The 14,989-nt window shown below is 38.4% G+C and overlaps 1 protein-coding gene across 1 annotated transcript in view; it reads right to left on the minus strand.

Annotated features, from left to right (window-relative positions):
* Nucleotides 1-329: 329 nt before the first annotated feature.
* The window catches only part of LAMA2 (laminin subunit alpha 2), a 338,729-nt gene continuing 324,069 nt past the window's right edge, over nt 330-14,989 (minus strand). Inside the window, exons 57-63 of the mRNA XM_066180303.1 lie at nt 11,997-12,109; nt 10,365-10,554; nt 7,821-7,976; nt 4,271-4,424; nt 3,764-3,894; nt 2,947-3,169; nt 330-576 (exon numbers count right to left, since the gene is read on the minus strand). Coding sequence (XP_066036400.1) covers nt 419-576; nt 2,947-3,169; nt 3,764-3,894; nt 4,271-4,424; nt 7,821-7,976; nt 10,365-10,554; nt 11,997-12,109 — 1,125 coding nt within the window. The 3' untranslated portion in view covers nt 330-418. The remainder of the gene's footprint in view (nt 577-2,946; nt 3,170-3,763; nt 3,895-4,270; nt 4,425-7,820; nt 7,977-10,364; nt 10,555-11,996; nt 12,110-14,989) is intronic.

The raw sequence follows: 14,989 nt of genomic DNA on the forward strand, positions 1-14,989 counted from the left end.
TTCTAAAGGAATAGAAGTTTAGAGATCTATCTCACCAAAAGCATTTAGTGAGCATATTCAATGTTCCTTATGGTTCACTTCCAACTTGAGATGTTTTGTGATTTTGTGTTCCATAGAAAAGGAACAACCTGTGTAATATTTGGTCTCCCTCATCACAAAAGTGATGAAACATTTCCATTTCAAGCTATAAGGAAAGAGACAGATAAAACTTACTGTTACACCCTTAATGAAGGGGCTGGGGGGAAGGGATTATTTCATGCATTCCTGTAAGGTACACTAAAATAGCCATTAGAACATACCACAAACACTACTCAAATATTTGCACAAAGACATTTTATTATGAATGCAATGAAGATATAGATTTTTTTTTTTAATCTGAGGTGCTTATATAAACTGACCCATACTGGCTGAGTGACCATCAGTCTGCAGGGCATGACAGTGGCTGGACACCCTTCAGCTCCAAAGCTTTGCTAAAGTTAATCTCTTGAGGTTTTGCAGTACCCTTGGTGAGCTTCAGAAATCGAATACATCCTTTAAAACGGATATTAGTCGTCAGCCCAAACTGGGTCACACCATCTGAAGGAGAGAAAAAAATTAGAAAGGAATTATGTTAGTTTGAGTTGATAGTTAATTTTGTTCTTTGAGAGTCCTGTACAGAAACAGATGCCCCCAGCACTATATGAATGTTTATTTGCTGTATATATTCATTACTAAAAAATTACAAACATTATGAGCAAATGTGATAAATGCTTATGTTAGATAACAATCCAGACTTCTTTTCTTTTTCTGTCCTACTATGAAAGGAGCAGAATCTGAACACATATAAACTGCCATGGTGACCCATGTATGCAGCTTGCAACCTACAAATGGTGTATAATACACACATGAAGCTCTGCAGATACTCAGCTTCTTGAGGTGCTTATCCACAGAATAATAGAGGGAAAAACAATAGGCCAAAATGGATGCAAATCTCAGTCCTAACATCACAAAGAAGCCAGTTCCTCAAGATGGATTTCAGATGTCATTTACAGACTGGTTTTGATAGTTTTCAAATATTCTTTTTTTTTCCCTGCTGATTTGTAAAGCCAGGAGTTGGAGTATATCTCTAATGAAGGAGGGGATGGAAGTGAGGGTGGTTTGACTTGGAAGCTGGAAATATTTCTCTCAACTGCTTGAAGTTCATGACTCAACTTGTTTCTCAGTGTTCTTCCAAATGAGTTGCAGAAGTAACTTTACACTTGTAGAGACTGTCTGTCCACAGCATTATTCTGTTTCACAGAGGATAAGATGGCTAATACCATCTGTCTCTCCTTGCACGGGGAAGAGTGATACCAGCGGATGAATGCCAGCTTTTATGGGTACCCAGAAATCTCTATTCTTGTCCACACCATGGTGGTGAAAATTTACACAGAAAATTCTTCATCAGCTAATTCTAGCTGGTTTGCAGTTGTTTTGATCTATTTATGCAGCTTCAAGATGACTGGAAAATACAAATACTTACTAATTTTACAAAATCCCATGGTATTGTGCTTCAAATTTGTGATGCAGCTGTCTAAGTATTGGGAATGTTAAAACAAATCCTGGATGAGCTAGGCTAGGCAGCAAAAGAAGAGTGAAGTGCTTACACATGCAGTAGGTTTATTAAATAATTTCATAACTTGCCATGTGGCTGAACTCACGAATATCCCCTCAACATGAAGTAAGTGTAGGTTTGTTATGTACAGATTGCAGTGTAACTGTGATTTGCCTCTCTACTCTTGACAGGCAGTCCAGAACGAGATAGTAACTCCATCTGCAGTGTTTCTACAGTGCTGGCTCCTGTGCTAGAATCTTGTTTTGTTATAAAAAGGCTGCCACAAAGCTGCTTTCCTTCTGGCCCAAAGTCTTTATTGATAGTCATTGTGACTAAAGTTCAACTCTCATATGGCGGTGCCAAGGACAATTTTTAAAATGTTCCGAAGCTTGAGAGAGAAGGCTTTTTAGATGTATCACATATTAGAATGGGTGAGAAAACATCTTCCAGAAAATAATTTAGGAATTATCTAACTCAGAGGTGTCTTGCCATTGACCTCAGTATGCACTAGAGCATACACATACTCCAAACATACTTTGCTTTTTTATTTTGGTTTGCAAGCTAGAGGGAATATTTATTACAAATGCAACAAAATTGGTATTTTGCAAACATATTAACTGTATTTTTAGAAAGTAAACTGCTCTTAGAAAATTTATTGACTGTCTATGAAGAGATGAATACTAGCATTCATTATAAGCTTAGTGGAAGATGAAGCCAGCTACAAAGCTCAGCCCAGTTCTCGATACTGTTCAATTACCTCTGCATAAAACAACTTCTCTTGAGGGCCTCCAGAATACTGATTAGCAAATGTAGATTATGGGGTTTTTTCCTTTAAAACCCAGCAGACCACAAGCAAATGCATTAGTTAGAAAGAGATGGTGCATTCTTACCTCTCTGTGCAAGCTGTTCTTATTCCTCAGTTCCTCAGGTTTTACAGGCTGATTTACACATACATTGCCCCGCCCCCTCAAAGGCATATGTACATTCTTTGGTTAAAAATTTGCTGTTCCTAAGTTAAATTTAAACATGCCAAATGCTGTTACTACTGCAACATAACTATTATGCTATTACTAAACAGAAAGTTTTAAGAGAGAGGCTGTGTGTGTGTGAGCAGCAGAAGGCAGAAAATCTGTCTGATCCCCTGTGACAGTGCCTACATTTGAAACGGGACAGGGGTATCTGTGAGAGTCTCTTGTTGCAGAACTTCTTGTTCCGAAATGCAGCTGAATGAAGAAATGAGCATCCACGCCAACGGATACAAACTCCTCCTGTCTTATCAGTCCTCTTTAGCGCACTAGTCCTACTTACATTTAAGCCATTACCAAGGCAGCACTTTTGGAGCCTAAATAAAGCATTGTGTGTTGCATGCTCACCAGGATAGCCTCCGACAAACAGGGGGTCGTTTGTGTCTGCCGAGGTCGAGGCCCTGTTTGGGCTGTCAGTCTCCACCTGTCTGCCATCCACACTCAGCTCCAAGCGGTGTTTGATCTTGTTGGCACGAACCTTGTGCCACTGTCCATCACACAAACTGCCTGCTGCATCAGGCTCATAGACAGCAGAGAATCGGCCTGCACCATTGTCAACGTGAAACATCACCTGAAAAGCACGGCATGGACATCAGCAAGTTTTCAAAACAATTCAGTTGTTTTTGTTTGTTCATTTGTTTTGTTTGAAGTCAACATGATTTAACTGTACGCACCAAAGACTATGTGGACTGTTGTCCCTCTGGGATCTGGGTTCTATAACTGAGCTAAACACAAGTGGAAATGTGCAAAATTGCTGTCTAGGTTGTCATTTTCCCATTTTTTGGTCTCAGTTTTAGGGTGTTTTACACTGCCCTAAAATCTTTATATTGACAGAATAATGACTGGTTTTCCAGACTGTGAATCAAAAGATATCCAAGAGAAACTAGTATTATTAGTGACAAAGCCTTTCCCCAAAACTTCTTATATGGTCATTAATTTAAGACCTTATTGTAGTTTTAGGAGACTCAAGTATTACAGAATCTTTTAAACTATCTTCTAAAAGTGTAAGATCCTCAAGATGTATGGAAAGGTGCAAGTGTTGCTCTCCTTCGAGAGCCCTGATATTATTTGAGACATCTTGCGATTGGAGTAATAACCTTGCATTTAAACTACCTGTGCTGTCAAAACCCAGTTCATTAAGAAACAAAACTGCTTTGCTACTCACTTTTCCACCTACTAATTCAATGCCAAGCCCATCCATTTTCTGGCTGCTGACTCCTAGGAGAACACCGTTCACTCGTGTTGTACGGAATTCAAATTCCACGAGCAGATCTGCTCCCACTCTGTATGCACCAACTTGAAGAGAAAAGGGGAAGCACAATAAAATGAAGATAAGCATCTAATACGTTATTCCTAATAATTATCACACAAATTACACTGAGAGTCAGGCAAAGTAACTAATTCGGCATTGTTAATGCACTCCATTTCATGTGAAACCATGTAAATAACTTTTATGGTAATTGTGCTTAGTGCAAGACCTTGCTAGGAAGTCACATAGTTTCTCCTCAGGTGAGATAACTAAAAATGATCAGCAAGAGTTTCAAGTACCAGTCTCACTTTGCCTCCAGCCAACAGGAGTTAGATAACACAGATAACACTGGGAGCTTTTGAAAGCAGAATGTCCTCTTTCTCTGTTCTTTGACTATCTGTCACCAGAACCATTTTTCATTACCTGTTTTGGCAAAGCCTGTTCCATCGAAGTATGTTCCTTTCTGTGCAGTGACAAAGCATTTCCCAACGTTGAAGCTGGAAGTTGGATTATCTAGGTCAACAGGTGATTCTGTCATTTTAAAATTCCTGATGCAGCCATCAATGCTATGAAGGACCTGCAGTCAATATTTCAAACAAAATGTAAAACTATGAGAAGCAAGCCTAATGTATGCAATCAATGAGTGCATTTTCTCTGCTTCTCTGCTGGATTTATGGAGCTGAATAAAAGTTGAATTTTACATGGCTAATCCTTAATATCTGATTGCAATTGAAATCTACTCTTAATCATACTGAGGATGAATTACATTACTTTTCAGGGATGTGATCTGAGTCACATCTATTTGGCTTACTGGAGGGGACATAAAATAATACACCACATAATGAAACATAGCAAATTACATCAGCAGTGCAGGAATTTAATGGCCTATACTTTGCCTTTTTAATTGACTAGGTTATGGGGTTTGCAAGTAGATGCAAGATAGTGGCTAGTTCTGGGCTGCTGGTAATTTTACTAGGTGGGTTTTCTTTTTTCTCTTCCTTTAATCACTTTACTGTGGGCCTAATGTTGCATGGTAAGGCAGAGCAGGTAACATCACTACTAAAATGAACAAAGCCCTTAAGTGAAGGTTGTTGACTGCACGTAGTCTGATGACTGCAATGTTCAGGGCCACTCAGCTGGCCAGAGAGGCAGGTGGAGGCAGGGAATGTGCTCATGTCTACGAGGGCTCCTGTGCAGGGTAGCAAACTGCAGCTCCAGTTTGGCTTCTGTACTGGGCACATAGTGACCCCCAGCTGGAGGTCTGGGCACAGTTAGAATGGTGGTTTGAGTACCCACGAATCTGCCTGGGGAAGGGGCTGTTCTGGGTGTAAGCAAGGCATCCCAGAGGGATTTCTGAAAGCCACTGGCATCTCCTCCAGAACCCTCCCTCCCTTTTTCTCTCCAAGGGCTGCAGAAACTTCATTTTGGTTCTCAGATTCAGGCAGAGGCTTTGATCTTTGACTTAAAGAGTTAGGAAAAATCTATCCTTGACACCAGTGAGACAGAGGAAAATGATACATCATGTACTTGGAGGAAGAGAAAGAAGATATATTCATAAGCAGTGCAGTTGAAAGGAGGAAAATAAACATCAATGTATAAAATTCAGCCTAGAAATATATACAAAAAGGACAAAGGTACACCTGCAGAGAGAAGTCTTGACTCTGTACACTACCTCCTCTAGCAATATTCTGACCCATAATTGGAAAGAATTTCCAAGAATTTATTTTCTTGTAAATCAAAGCTGTATGTACTGTGAAATTATATAGCTTATTACAGCTAAATACACCTGTACGATATTTTTATGAGAACTTGAGCAATTCCAGTGAATAAATTCAGTTCTGAGGTGAACAATGCTTTCTGTCAGAGTTTTCTAAGTAGTCCTTTTTGTAATTTCTAAGTCACCTCCAGATCAACAAATCTTGTTATCAAAAAGAGAAATGCCAGAAAACAAAACAATACTTCACTGCAAGAATAAATCACAGAAATGCAAGATTTGTAGATGATTTGACAATATTCTCTAACTTTACAATTTTCTCTTCCCTATGGAAAAGCAAATCTGGTTATACTTTAGCATGGGAACAGGTAATAGGACCTCCTTTGCTGAAAGCAGAGTTTTGAGTGCTCAAAATGTGACATCTGCTGAAGGGAAACAAGTGAGTATCAGTCTTCTAAACTGAAAAGGAAGCCAACCCACCTATGGTTCCATAACAGATTACTGTTCAAAGGGGCTAATGGGTGTATAGAAGCAAGCCCTGACTAAGGTAACACCTCCTTTTAACTTGGTTTGCTTCAGAGCCTCTACATGAAGCTGCAGAACACTGTCTCATATATCATGGTGTATTTTACTGAGCATGACTGGAAGGCAAGCACTGGTTTTTACATGACATTTAAATCCCTAAGCACATAAGACTGTCAGGACCTGACATGATTGTTATTGCCAGACTGATCCATTCATCTGCATGGGTTCCCTCCATTACCTCTGACAAATAGCAGTAGGTAAGGACTTAGTGTTATCTTTTTCCTTGGATTGGTATTTGTAAATTGCTGATATATTTCAAAGAGCATAAATTGATACTACTAGGAATTATATGTTGTGGGTAGTTAAGTATTGCTTTTGGTTTTCAGTGCCTCAGATGTTGTTTGGTAAATCCCAATGATTTAGATTTGCCTCAGTTTGGACTTTCTGCACAATCGATTCTTTACTAAGAAACAAGACATTACAGGTCAGTTTTCTTTATGGAATACCACCCTCAGATGTAGAGTGGTTATTCATCCCCTTCATTCCCTATCCATGAGTAAATACATGGACTTAAGCAGGACCTAGGAATTCCTTGTCTGTATTTATTTTGTCCACTCAGAAGGGAACTCTTGCCTCTCCATAGACTGGTATTTTCCATTCCATAGACATCTTGGTATAATACCATTTACTCATGTGCAGTGTCTTTGGGATTCTGTTTGGTTTCCTTACCAGATTTGTGCTTTGCCTGCTCTTTATGGATTCTCTGTATCTACCCAGGATGAATCCAGACATAGCTCCTACTGACATTCCACTTTTTGTGTGTCTGAATTGTGCTAGGCTAGATGCTGAATTTGTTGTTTACTATAATTAAATTCACTCAGTTTCTGGCTTCTGCTTTGAAAGAACCATCTTCACAGAGAGCAAAAGAAAGCACGGAAGAGGTTTTTTTCCCATTCTGATACCAGGGTATCTTGGGAGTTTGGAAGGGCATCAGTGAGATGACTGGCACAGAGTTGTGCAGATAGATGCAGTAAATGGTCTGGGTGACAGAATATAGTGTTCCTAGTTAACTCTACAAAATTTAGGACAAAATGATACTAAATTTCCCTGGGCTCTCTGTCATCTTCCATGTTAGCATGGAAGCTGGGCATTTGAACCAAAAATGTGACAAATTGGTATAAGCACATTTAATTTGGAAACAGAAAGAGGACAACAGAATTTTCATGGCCTTCCTTCAAAACACACTCTCTCCTCTTTTAGTAATAGCAACACAAAACTGATTATTACAGTAAGCAGCAGTACTACTGGGTACTTTGTCCAGGGTAATTTTGGCTTCTGCTGCTCCTTGTAGGAGATCCTTTCACTGTTTATTAGCATTTGCTGCTAGATTAATTACAGCTAAAAGAAAGGCCAAGTGGTACTCAGGAACCTATACACTAGCTGCGCAGTGATCCAAGTGGATACAAATGTATTGAACTTTCTTCTTTTCTAAAACAGTAAATAACTCTGCTATTTCAAATTTTTTTTTTTTTTTTTTTTTTTTTTTTTTGCAATAACTGGATTCTGAGTCAGATCTTTCCACTGACAGAATGTTGTTCACCTCCACTAAGGTCCATTTTATCCATATTCTTGAGTAGTCTGAGGGAAAAGCAAGACAAAACAAAACTGGGAAGACATTTGCACCAATCAAGACACATTTAAAGCATGTAAGATAACTTAAACAAATTTGCTTACTGGACCAATTCTTCTGGTCGTGTAGTTAATGGGCAATCCTCCCACATACAGCATTCCTACAACATCCAGTATATCGGCCTTCTTGGGGCTCACAGTGCTGTTTGAAACACCATCTACTATGAGGTTTCCCTCTTGCTTCACTCGACTTACTTTTATCTAGAAAGACACAAAAATGCGTTACAATTACAGACAATTTTCTGACAACCAAGCATTTTCAGATTGTAACTAGTCTGACAGTCCAAAATGTATAACAATACACAAGAAAGTAGTAGGAGTGGTTACAGAGGTACCATGGTAGCAGCTATGGATAATATTTATGGAACAAAGCTCCTGAGCTAGGTTTTGTGCCAACATCTGACTGTGTTTTTCTTGCATCTGGGTCAGGAGGCATCATGGCAATTATCTACTAAAATTACTGAAAAGATGTGAGATTTCTTTTAAATGCTTCATTGTTATGTTGTAAAAGGCATGGCACAGTATTTCTTTTCCTGGAATCAGACAGCAATTTTAAGTACTGAGAATAGGTAAGTACTTCTGAATAAATGCTGAATGTTATGGCGCTGGTTGCAAATCTTTATAGCAGCACATGTTTGCAGAAAACACTGAGTTTATGATTCCACTAGCTTGGACATGCCTCAGATCATAGTTCATGCTAGAGTATATATAATACCAACTATGTTCTGTTGGTATTATGGCTTCTGTTCAGACAAATGGACTGTGAATCGCATGGAGGGACTGCAGTTGCTGAGGAGTTGAGGAAATTCTAGGCCAATGTCTTTCTAGAAGTTTGTATTGAAATCTCTTCAACTCAGTATAATAATGGTTCTGCATAAAAAGGAATAAATGCAAAATGCATCACGCATGTCGGCAGATTTCTGAACAGCATAGTAGTTGGCCCACCAGAATAGTAAAGAAAGACAAACAGCATTGTTTGGCTTTTCTTTAACATGGCTGCTTCTGCTCCAGTGTGGCAGTGTATATGTCATGCAGTGGGAATGACTGAACACTGACAAGGATGACCTGAAGTTTAGGGCCTGGACTTGATTTTATAGGCAACTGTAAATTTGAGATGGATAACTATTCCTTGGGCAGAAGGAAGATTACGTGAGTGAGACAGGAACTGGGAACAGACGTTCTTACAGAGGACCTAAACAGATAGCAGGATAGCAGCAGCACCAAGTGGCTTCTGTAGGACTGATGGAAATGTTTTTAACCTAAATAATTCCAAATGGAGGAAAGGTTGTCACTAAAAGGATTATTTTAAGGGGAAGCCCCTGCTTTATCAGAAACAAAGACTCTGGCCTTTTCCTAGAAGTGTTGCCTTCCCTCCTCCTTCTCAATTATTTTTTTTTGTTTGCCTTTTTTTTTTTTTTTTTCTTTTTGGGAACTGTGACTTTGTCTCCATTCTCCACTAAAGAAACAGGATCTACAAAAAGGAGCCCTCTCTTGTGGAGTGTCAAGCTGTGTGCCCAAAGAGCACAATCTTCCATTTAGAACTATATGCTTCACTTAGTTCTCTAAGAATAAAGAGAAAATGTCTAAAAAAGCAAAAGCATCTCTTCTGTATGTACAGAGGGAGTAGCAGAATGGGTCCTTGGTCTGCTGCCAGTGCTTCTAGGCATTATATGAAAGAGATAAATGATTACTACAACTTCATTTTTTCCCTTTATGTAATATCTCGGTGCAGAGCACTTGCTATCATCAAAAAATTCATGACTAAAAATCTCATGGAAATAAAATTCCTGGAGAACAGAGTGGAAATGAGGCCATTAAAGTGTAAGAGAAAATGCAATTAGATTTTTTTTCTCATTTGGGGATGAGATGTGGATGCTGAATTTCTAAATATCTGTACAAAATTCAATGTAACTTATAGCATATCAATTCAACACATAGTTATATGTATACTTTGCTTCTCTGTCTTTAATGGTGCCTTCCAGCATTTCACCTAATGAATATACTGTGTGTCTGTTGTCCTTGGCCCAGTAAATAATAAATTTCATGGTTGTGATATCATTCCTTCTCTTAGCATCCAAATGCCACAGGCATTGCATATAATACTCCCTCTCACAAAGTCACAGAAGGTGCTGCCAAATACATTAATATCATATTTATTCCCAACTGAATTAATAATCCAGGGAAAGTTTAGTTACATGTTACTTTTTTTTTTTTTTTTTTTTTTTTTCTCAGCACTCTGGCTTAACAATGACATTATTAATGTAGAAACAACTGGTTTTAATGATGTATTCCATCATCATGAGCTGATACTCACATGAGCCCTATTAAGCAGGATGGAACATTTTCTGTATTTCCTTACTATACATGGCACATATTTTAAATATGTTCAGAAATACGTGTTTCCTGAAGGATAAATTTCTGTGTACTAGTGCATCTGACACAAATTTTGCTAGATTATTTTGTTTTTCCCCAGAAAATATTCATTTTAAAGTCTGGCTTGTGTGGACTACATTTTGCAAATATCTCAAGGTAAAACAAAGCTCACTCTTACCACTGCAAAGAATAATTTAGAATCAGAGACTATTATACCTGGTGCCACTGGCCATCATTTACTTTGTTGGAAATCAGTGTGCTGGTGTTTCCACTCCCCAGATCATAACTGAAGTAAGGCAGACCGTTCTTTATCTGAACTGTAGCAAAATCAGCGTGGTTGATGCGCGCCATATAAAACAGCAAGCCAGAATCAGCTGTTGTTCGGACTTCAAATTCAATTGTCAGCCTAGAAATCAAACACATGGGAAACAGTAAAAAAGGAAAAGATATTTGGAGTCAGGCACAAGAAAAATTCATCTGCTCTACCTTTTTGTGTTTTTTCTAAAAAAAATTTATACAGCTAGTGGCCATTCTTACTTGTCCATTAGAATTCAAGAAAAATATTTTGGTTATATGCAAATTACATTTCACACGTATCTGATCCCTGATAAACATTCATTAGTTCCTTTGCTGTGGAGATACAAAACTACAATCTTGGCATAGAATTTCAAAATGTAATTCACAGCTGCAGCTGTAGCAGCTAGAAAATCCCAGCACCTGTAAAATTCCAGCAGCAGTTATCCATCATCCATACACATAATGCTCACAAAGAGGAGAGCTGTAGTGACAGCTGGCAAATGTTGAATTTCTAATGAGTCGTATTGCCTGAAGACAGGTTGCAAAACTTTTAAAGATGCAGATGGAAGAGTTTACAATGAGGATATAAAACACTTAATCTGATCTCTCCCAAGAGAAAATGAGGCTGTGTCTGAGCCAACCTAATGACCCCTTGGACAGAATGGTAATGTTGAGAAGCTCCTCTATAGTAAAGAACCTCTGAAGAAATTATTTAAATTTTCTATTGGTTAAGCTGTACTGGCAACACATCACTAACCTTGCTCAAGCTGAGCTGCAAAGTCAGTACCTGAAAGCAGCTGATAATATAAACGAAAAATCTTCGCACGAAAGTGATCAGTCCAGGATCATTCCTAGTTTCCTAAAATTAGCATATGTGGTACATCTTTATAGGGATTAATAAGTGTGAGGCTAATGGATTTGGAAACTATAAGCAGCAAAATTGCTTAGTGGTGTGACATGGCACATTTGTTAATGACCATGTGCCTACAGAGCAAAAATAAACAACTAACAAGTTCTAGCTTCACAAATCCATCAAAAAAACCCGGCATTTTTACAAACAGTTCATGGAATTCCTTTGCATGTCAACAGCTATATGTATATAGTGCTATACTTTGGGTTGGCAATGTCATTTTTACTGTTTACTGTGCAAGACTGATATAAACTATTGGAGGAAAGGGGAAAGAAGTTTTGCTTATTAAAAGAAATTATTAAGTTACTGAACAAACAAACTTTCCTCTGAAAAAGCCATCTTTGAAGTCAGTTGCACCACCTCGTTCCATTACTCTGTTTGGTTTTTAGCAAATCAGTCTGGGACCTTTGTGTACCCAAACCTTTACAAACAAAGAGGTAAATTGTTTTTGTGAGAGCTACTTAGGTGGGCATTCATGCTTTAATGCTTTTTTAGGTTTGCTTAATAAAACTAATTAGTCATGGCATGTGATCTTTTCAGATTATGTCCATAGTTTAGGGAGATACCTTTGAGAGGATTAGGAGGGGCATTTTATTTTGACACTATTCTATCAAAACTCATTGCTGAAACAAACAACGTACCTGTTTTTCACTTTGGTGTCATCAAATGCAACTGCAATGTGGCTGTTCCTTGAAAGACCAAACTGCTTGCCACCTTCCAAAATGGCTGGTTCTGTGTCAGCAGCACAGGAATCCTGCAAAATATACAGCAACCACACAAACTTCATATTTTGTATCTGTCTCAGCTGTGCATATGCTGGGAGTCTCCCAACTGCTGAGGACTAAGAATATTGTACCTAGTCTAGAGACTGGCCCTGCAATTTTCCAGTGGGCTGATGCCTCATCACACCAGCTAAAGTTATAAACCAGTATGACAGGAACTTGGTGTAAAAAGCAGAGCTCATTAAGCTGGCTGTAAAAGCAAATAAGAGTAATATATGAACATTGCTGCTTTCATGCTTTCACCAGCGGACATTTACAAGAGTCTTAAATGATTTCCAGGCAGTTCAGTATACTCTTAGCTCACTTAGAACTGAGTTTTACACAGTAGGATGCCCTCTTACAGAAATGAAACAAGATTTAAGTTTTAAAAGGATGCTTTGTTGTCAACTTGAAATCCAGTCACCTTAAAAATAATGAGTTAAAAGTAGTTCAGATCCTGCAGCTGTCAATGAATCCTTCATTTTGTTTCTTTATATTGTTTTACAACTGTATTCTTTGCTTAATATGCTGTTGTTTCCCCCGGTGCAGTTGAAAGGCCCCCACAAACAATCAGGAAATCCGAATAACTGATGGATAGACGTTACAGCTGTAGAAATCCCCCAGTTGTCTAATGTAGAGACATTACCCAGGTTGTAAGGAAAGAAACCCCTCCCTGTAGTTATACTTCTATTAGTCTTGAACTGGTGCAACAATGCAAGGTAAAATATCTTCTGTCCGCTATAATTTTCTCGTTTTAATTTCACCAGGTCTTTTAATCTCTGGTCCTAAAGCTCTTGTATAGGGGTGCCTAGGGCAACACAAGACCATGGTAATTACCAGCTTCTTCTACTCATGTCTGGCTTTTGCCTCCCACTGAGAGTATTGTTAGGAAACTACTCAAAGGATCTAACTCAACACAATATCAGACAATACCGCTGGGAAAGAAACAAACTCTGATAGCTGCAAGCACTGTTTTTAAGCACTGTGGCGGCTATCATTTTGGATTGGTTACAGTCTCTTATTTGAGCCCTGACTCAGCAGGGACCTGCAAAGCACAAGGTGCAGTGCCTTGCTGATGGAGTTCTTTCTCTAAAACATTTTTAAAATGTCATGAGTGACTTAAGTCCTGAGATTTCAACTGCAAAGAGGAAATTTATTTCCCTCTCTCACTCAGTTTTTTCAGTAATATTTTTTGCTTTCACACATCACAAAGATCTTCATAACAGTATAGAACACCTCTAAAATACAGGTTTGCATAATAATTGCTCTGGTTTGAATATGACAGAGTAGAACACCATGCATTATGACAAGAACAATTGATACATCAATATGCAATGGAGGGGAAAAAAGGGAAAATTCACCAGGTCCAAGCAAAGTTATGAATGTATGATACCAGTCTTCCAGTGATCATCAAAAAGAAAAAAAAAAACAAACCAAAAACATATTCCCATAATGCAGGGTAAAATTTTGAATTATTTTAAGCTTTACAGGCTTATCCAGAAGTCTAATAACTAAGTTAATGAAAATACTGTGCATCTAATACCTTCAATTACATTTAAGCTTGCTAAAATTTGAAGATAGGGAATAACAATTGGTACTGGAAAGTATTGGAAAATACATACACACACCTTTCTCTGGCACATTTTTACTTTTTACATGGTAAAAGGATATATTCTGATAGTAAATGTAATCCTAGGTTGGTATATGTTAGTAAAGGGTCTGACCCTGATACAAGCTGCTCCCCAGCATCAGTAAATACTGTATTAAAATATCTCAGCTTTGCTTTTTGAGTAATGGCCTTAATGTGTCCTGACTGCTTAACAATCTCCCATATTACACAAGAGACTGAACTCTTCAGCTGCACTTTACTTCAGTCTTGTAAGATGTCAGGGACTTGACTGGTAGGTCAAGAAGCTCAGTGTGTATGGCTGTGGAAATGAAGAACAGAAAAGGCCGCTGGTGGACTGTCACACATTCTCCATATTCTCATTTGCTATATTAGTAATTACAAGGAAAGCAATTAGTAGAAAAAGCACTGAAGCGGTCCCCACAGTTCACTGGCTGGTGTTAATAACACAATGCAGAAATGCATGGACCAAAAGCGGGAGGTACCGTCGTGGAGTCAAAGGCAGAAGTGAGGCTGGCACTCTTCGTTTCGGCAGCAAGCGAGCCCTGAGAAGCAGGGAATAACGTGAGGCAGAAGCAGCAGACACCCAGTGCTGAAGAACATTCTGGCATTCACAGCAAGCAGGAGCACACTGGTGGCTGGTGCATTTCCCAACCGTCCTACTTATGGATCATGTCTTGTGCTGAGTAAAGGGTGGATTCATTCCTCATTTACGATTCAACTACCCTCCCCTTTTATATGCAGATGGATTCATGTAGATAAAAAAGGTCCCAAAAGTACTTAAATAAGCATATACCTTATTCAAGCCTCCTATGTAAAAATACTTTTTTCTGCTGTACATTTTCCATATGCAGTCCTTCTACACTGAGATTCTGTATAATTTACTGTCATCTGAGCGTTACCTCTTTACCAGACTAGTTACTTTTTTTGCAACAGTCCCCTAAAAAATACTTTGAAGAACTCACTAATAAGAATGTAACAGCTATGCAAAAGCTTGCCTTATTTAAAATAGTTTCAAGTCTTCAGCATACTAAAACAGTTTCACTATTTCCAAGAGAAAAGTGGAGTAATGGTGTTTTATTTAGATTTTTATTTTGAATTCCTGTTTTAAACTATCACTGCTCTACACACATGATATACAAAACTCACCTAGCTGGAATGGGACTAGTTTCTGATATTAATGAGTAGATCTATTAATCTCAATTTTGCTATTTTAAAAGTTAAGTGTTTATAATCTTAGGAAGTG

This window comes from Chamaea fasciata, unplaced genomic scaffold (genome assembly GCF_029207755.1).
Source record: "Chamaea fasciata isolate MVZ Bird 193981 ecotype frontalis unplaced genomic scaffold, bChaFas1.0.hap1 SCAF_3, whole genome shotgun sequence".
In the NCBI taxonomy this organism is placed as follows: Eukaryota; Metazoa; Chordata; class Aves; order Passeriformes; family Sylviidae; genus Chamaea; species Chamaea fasciata.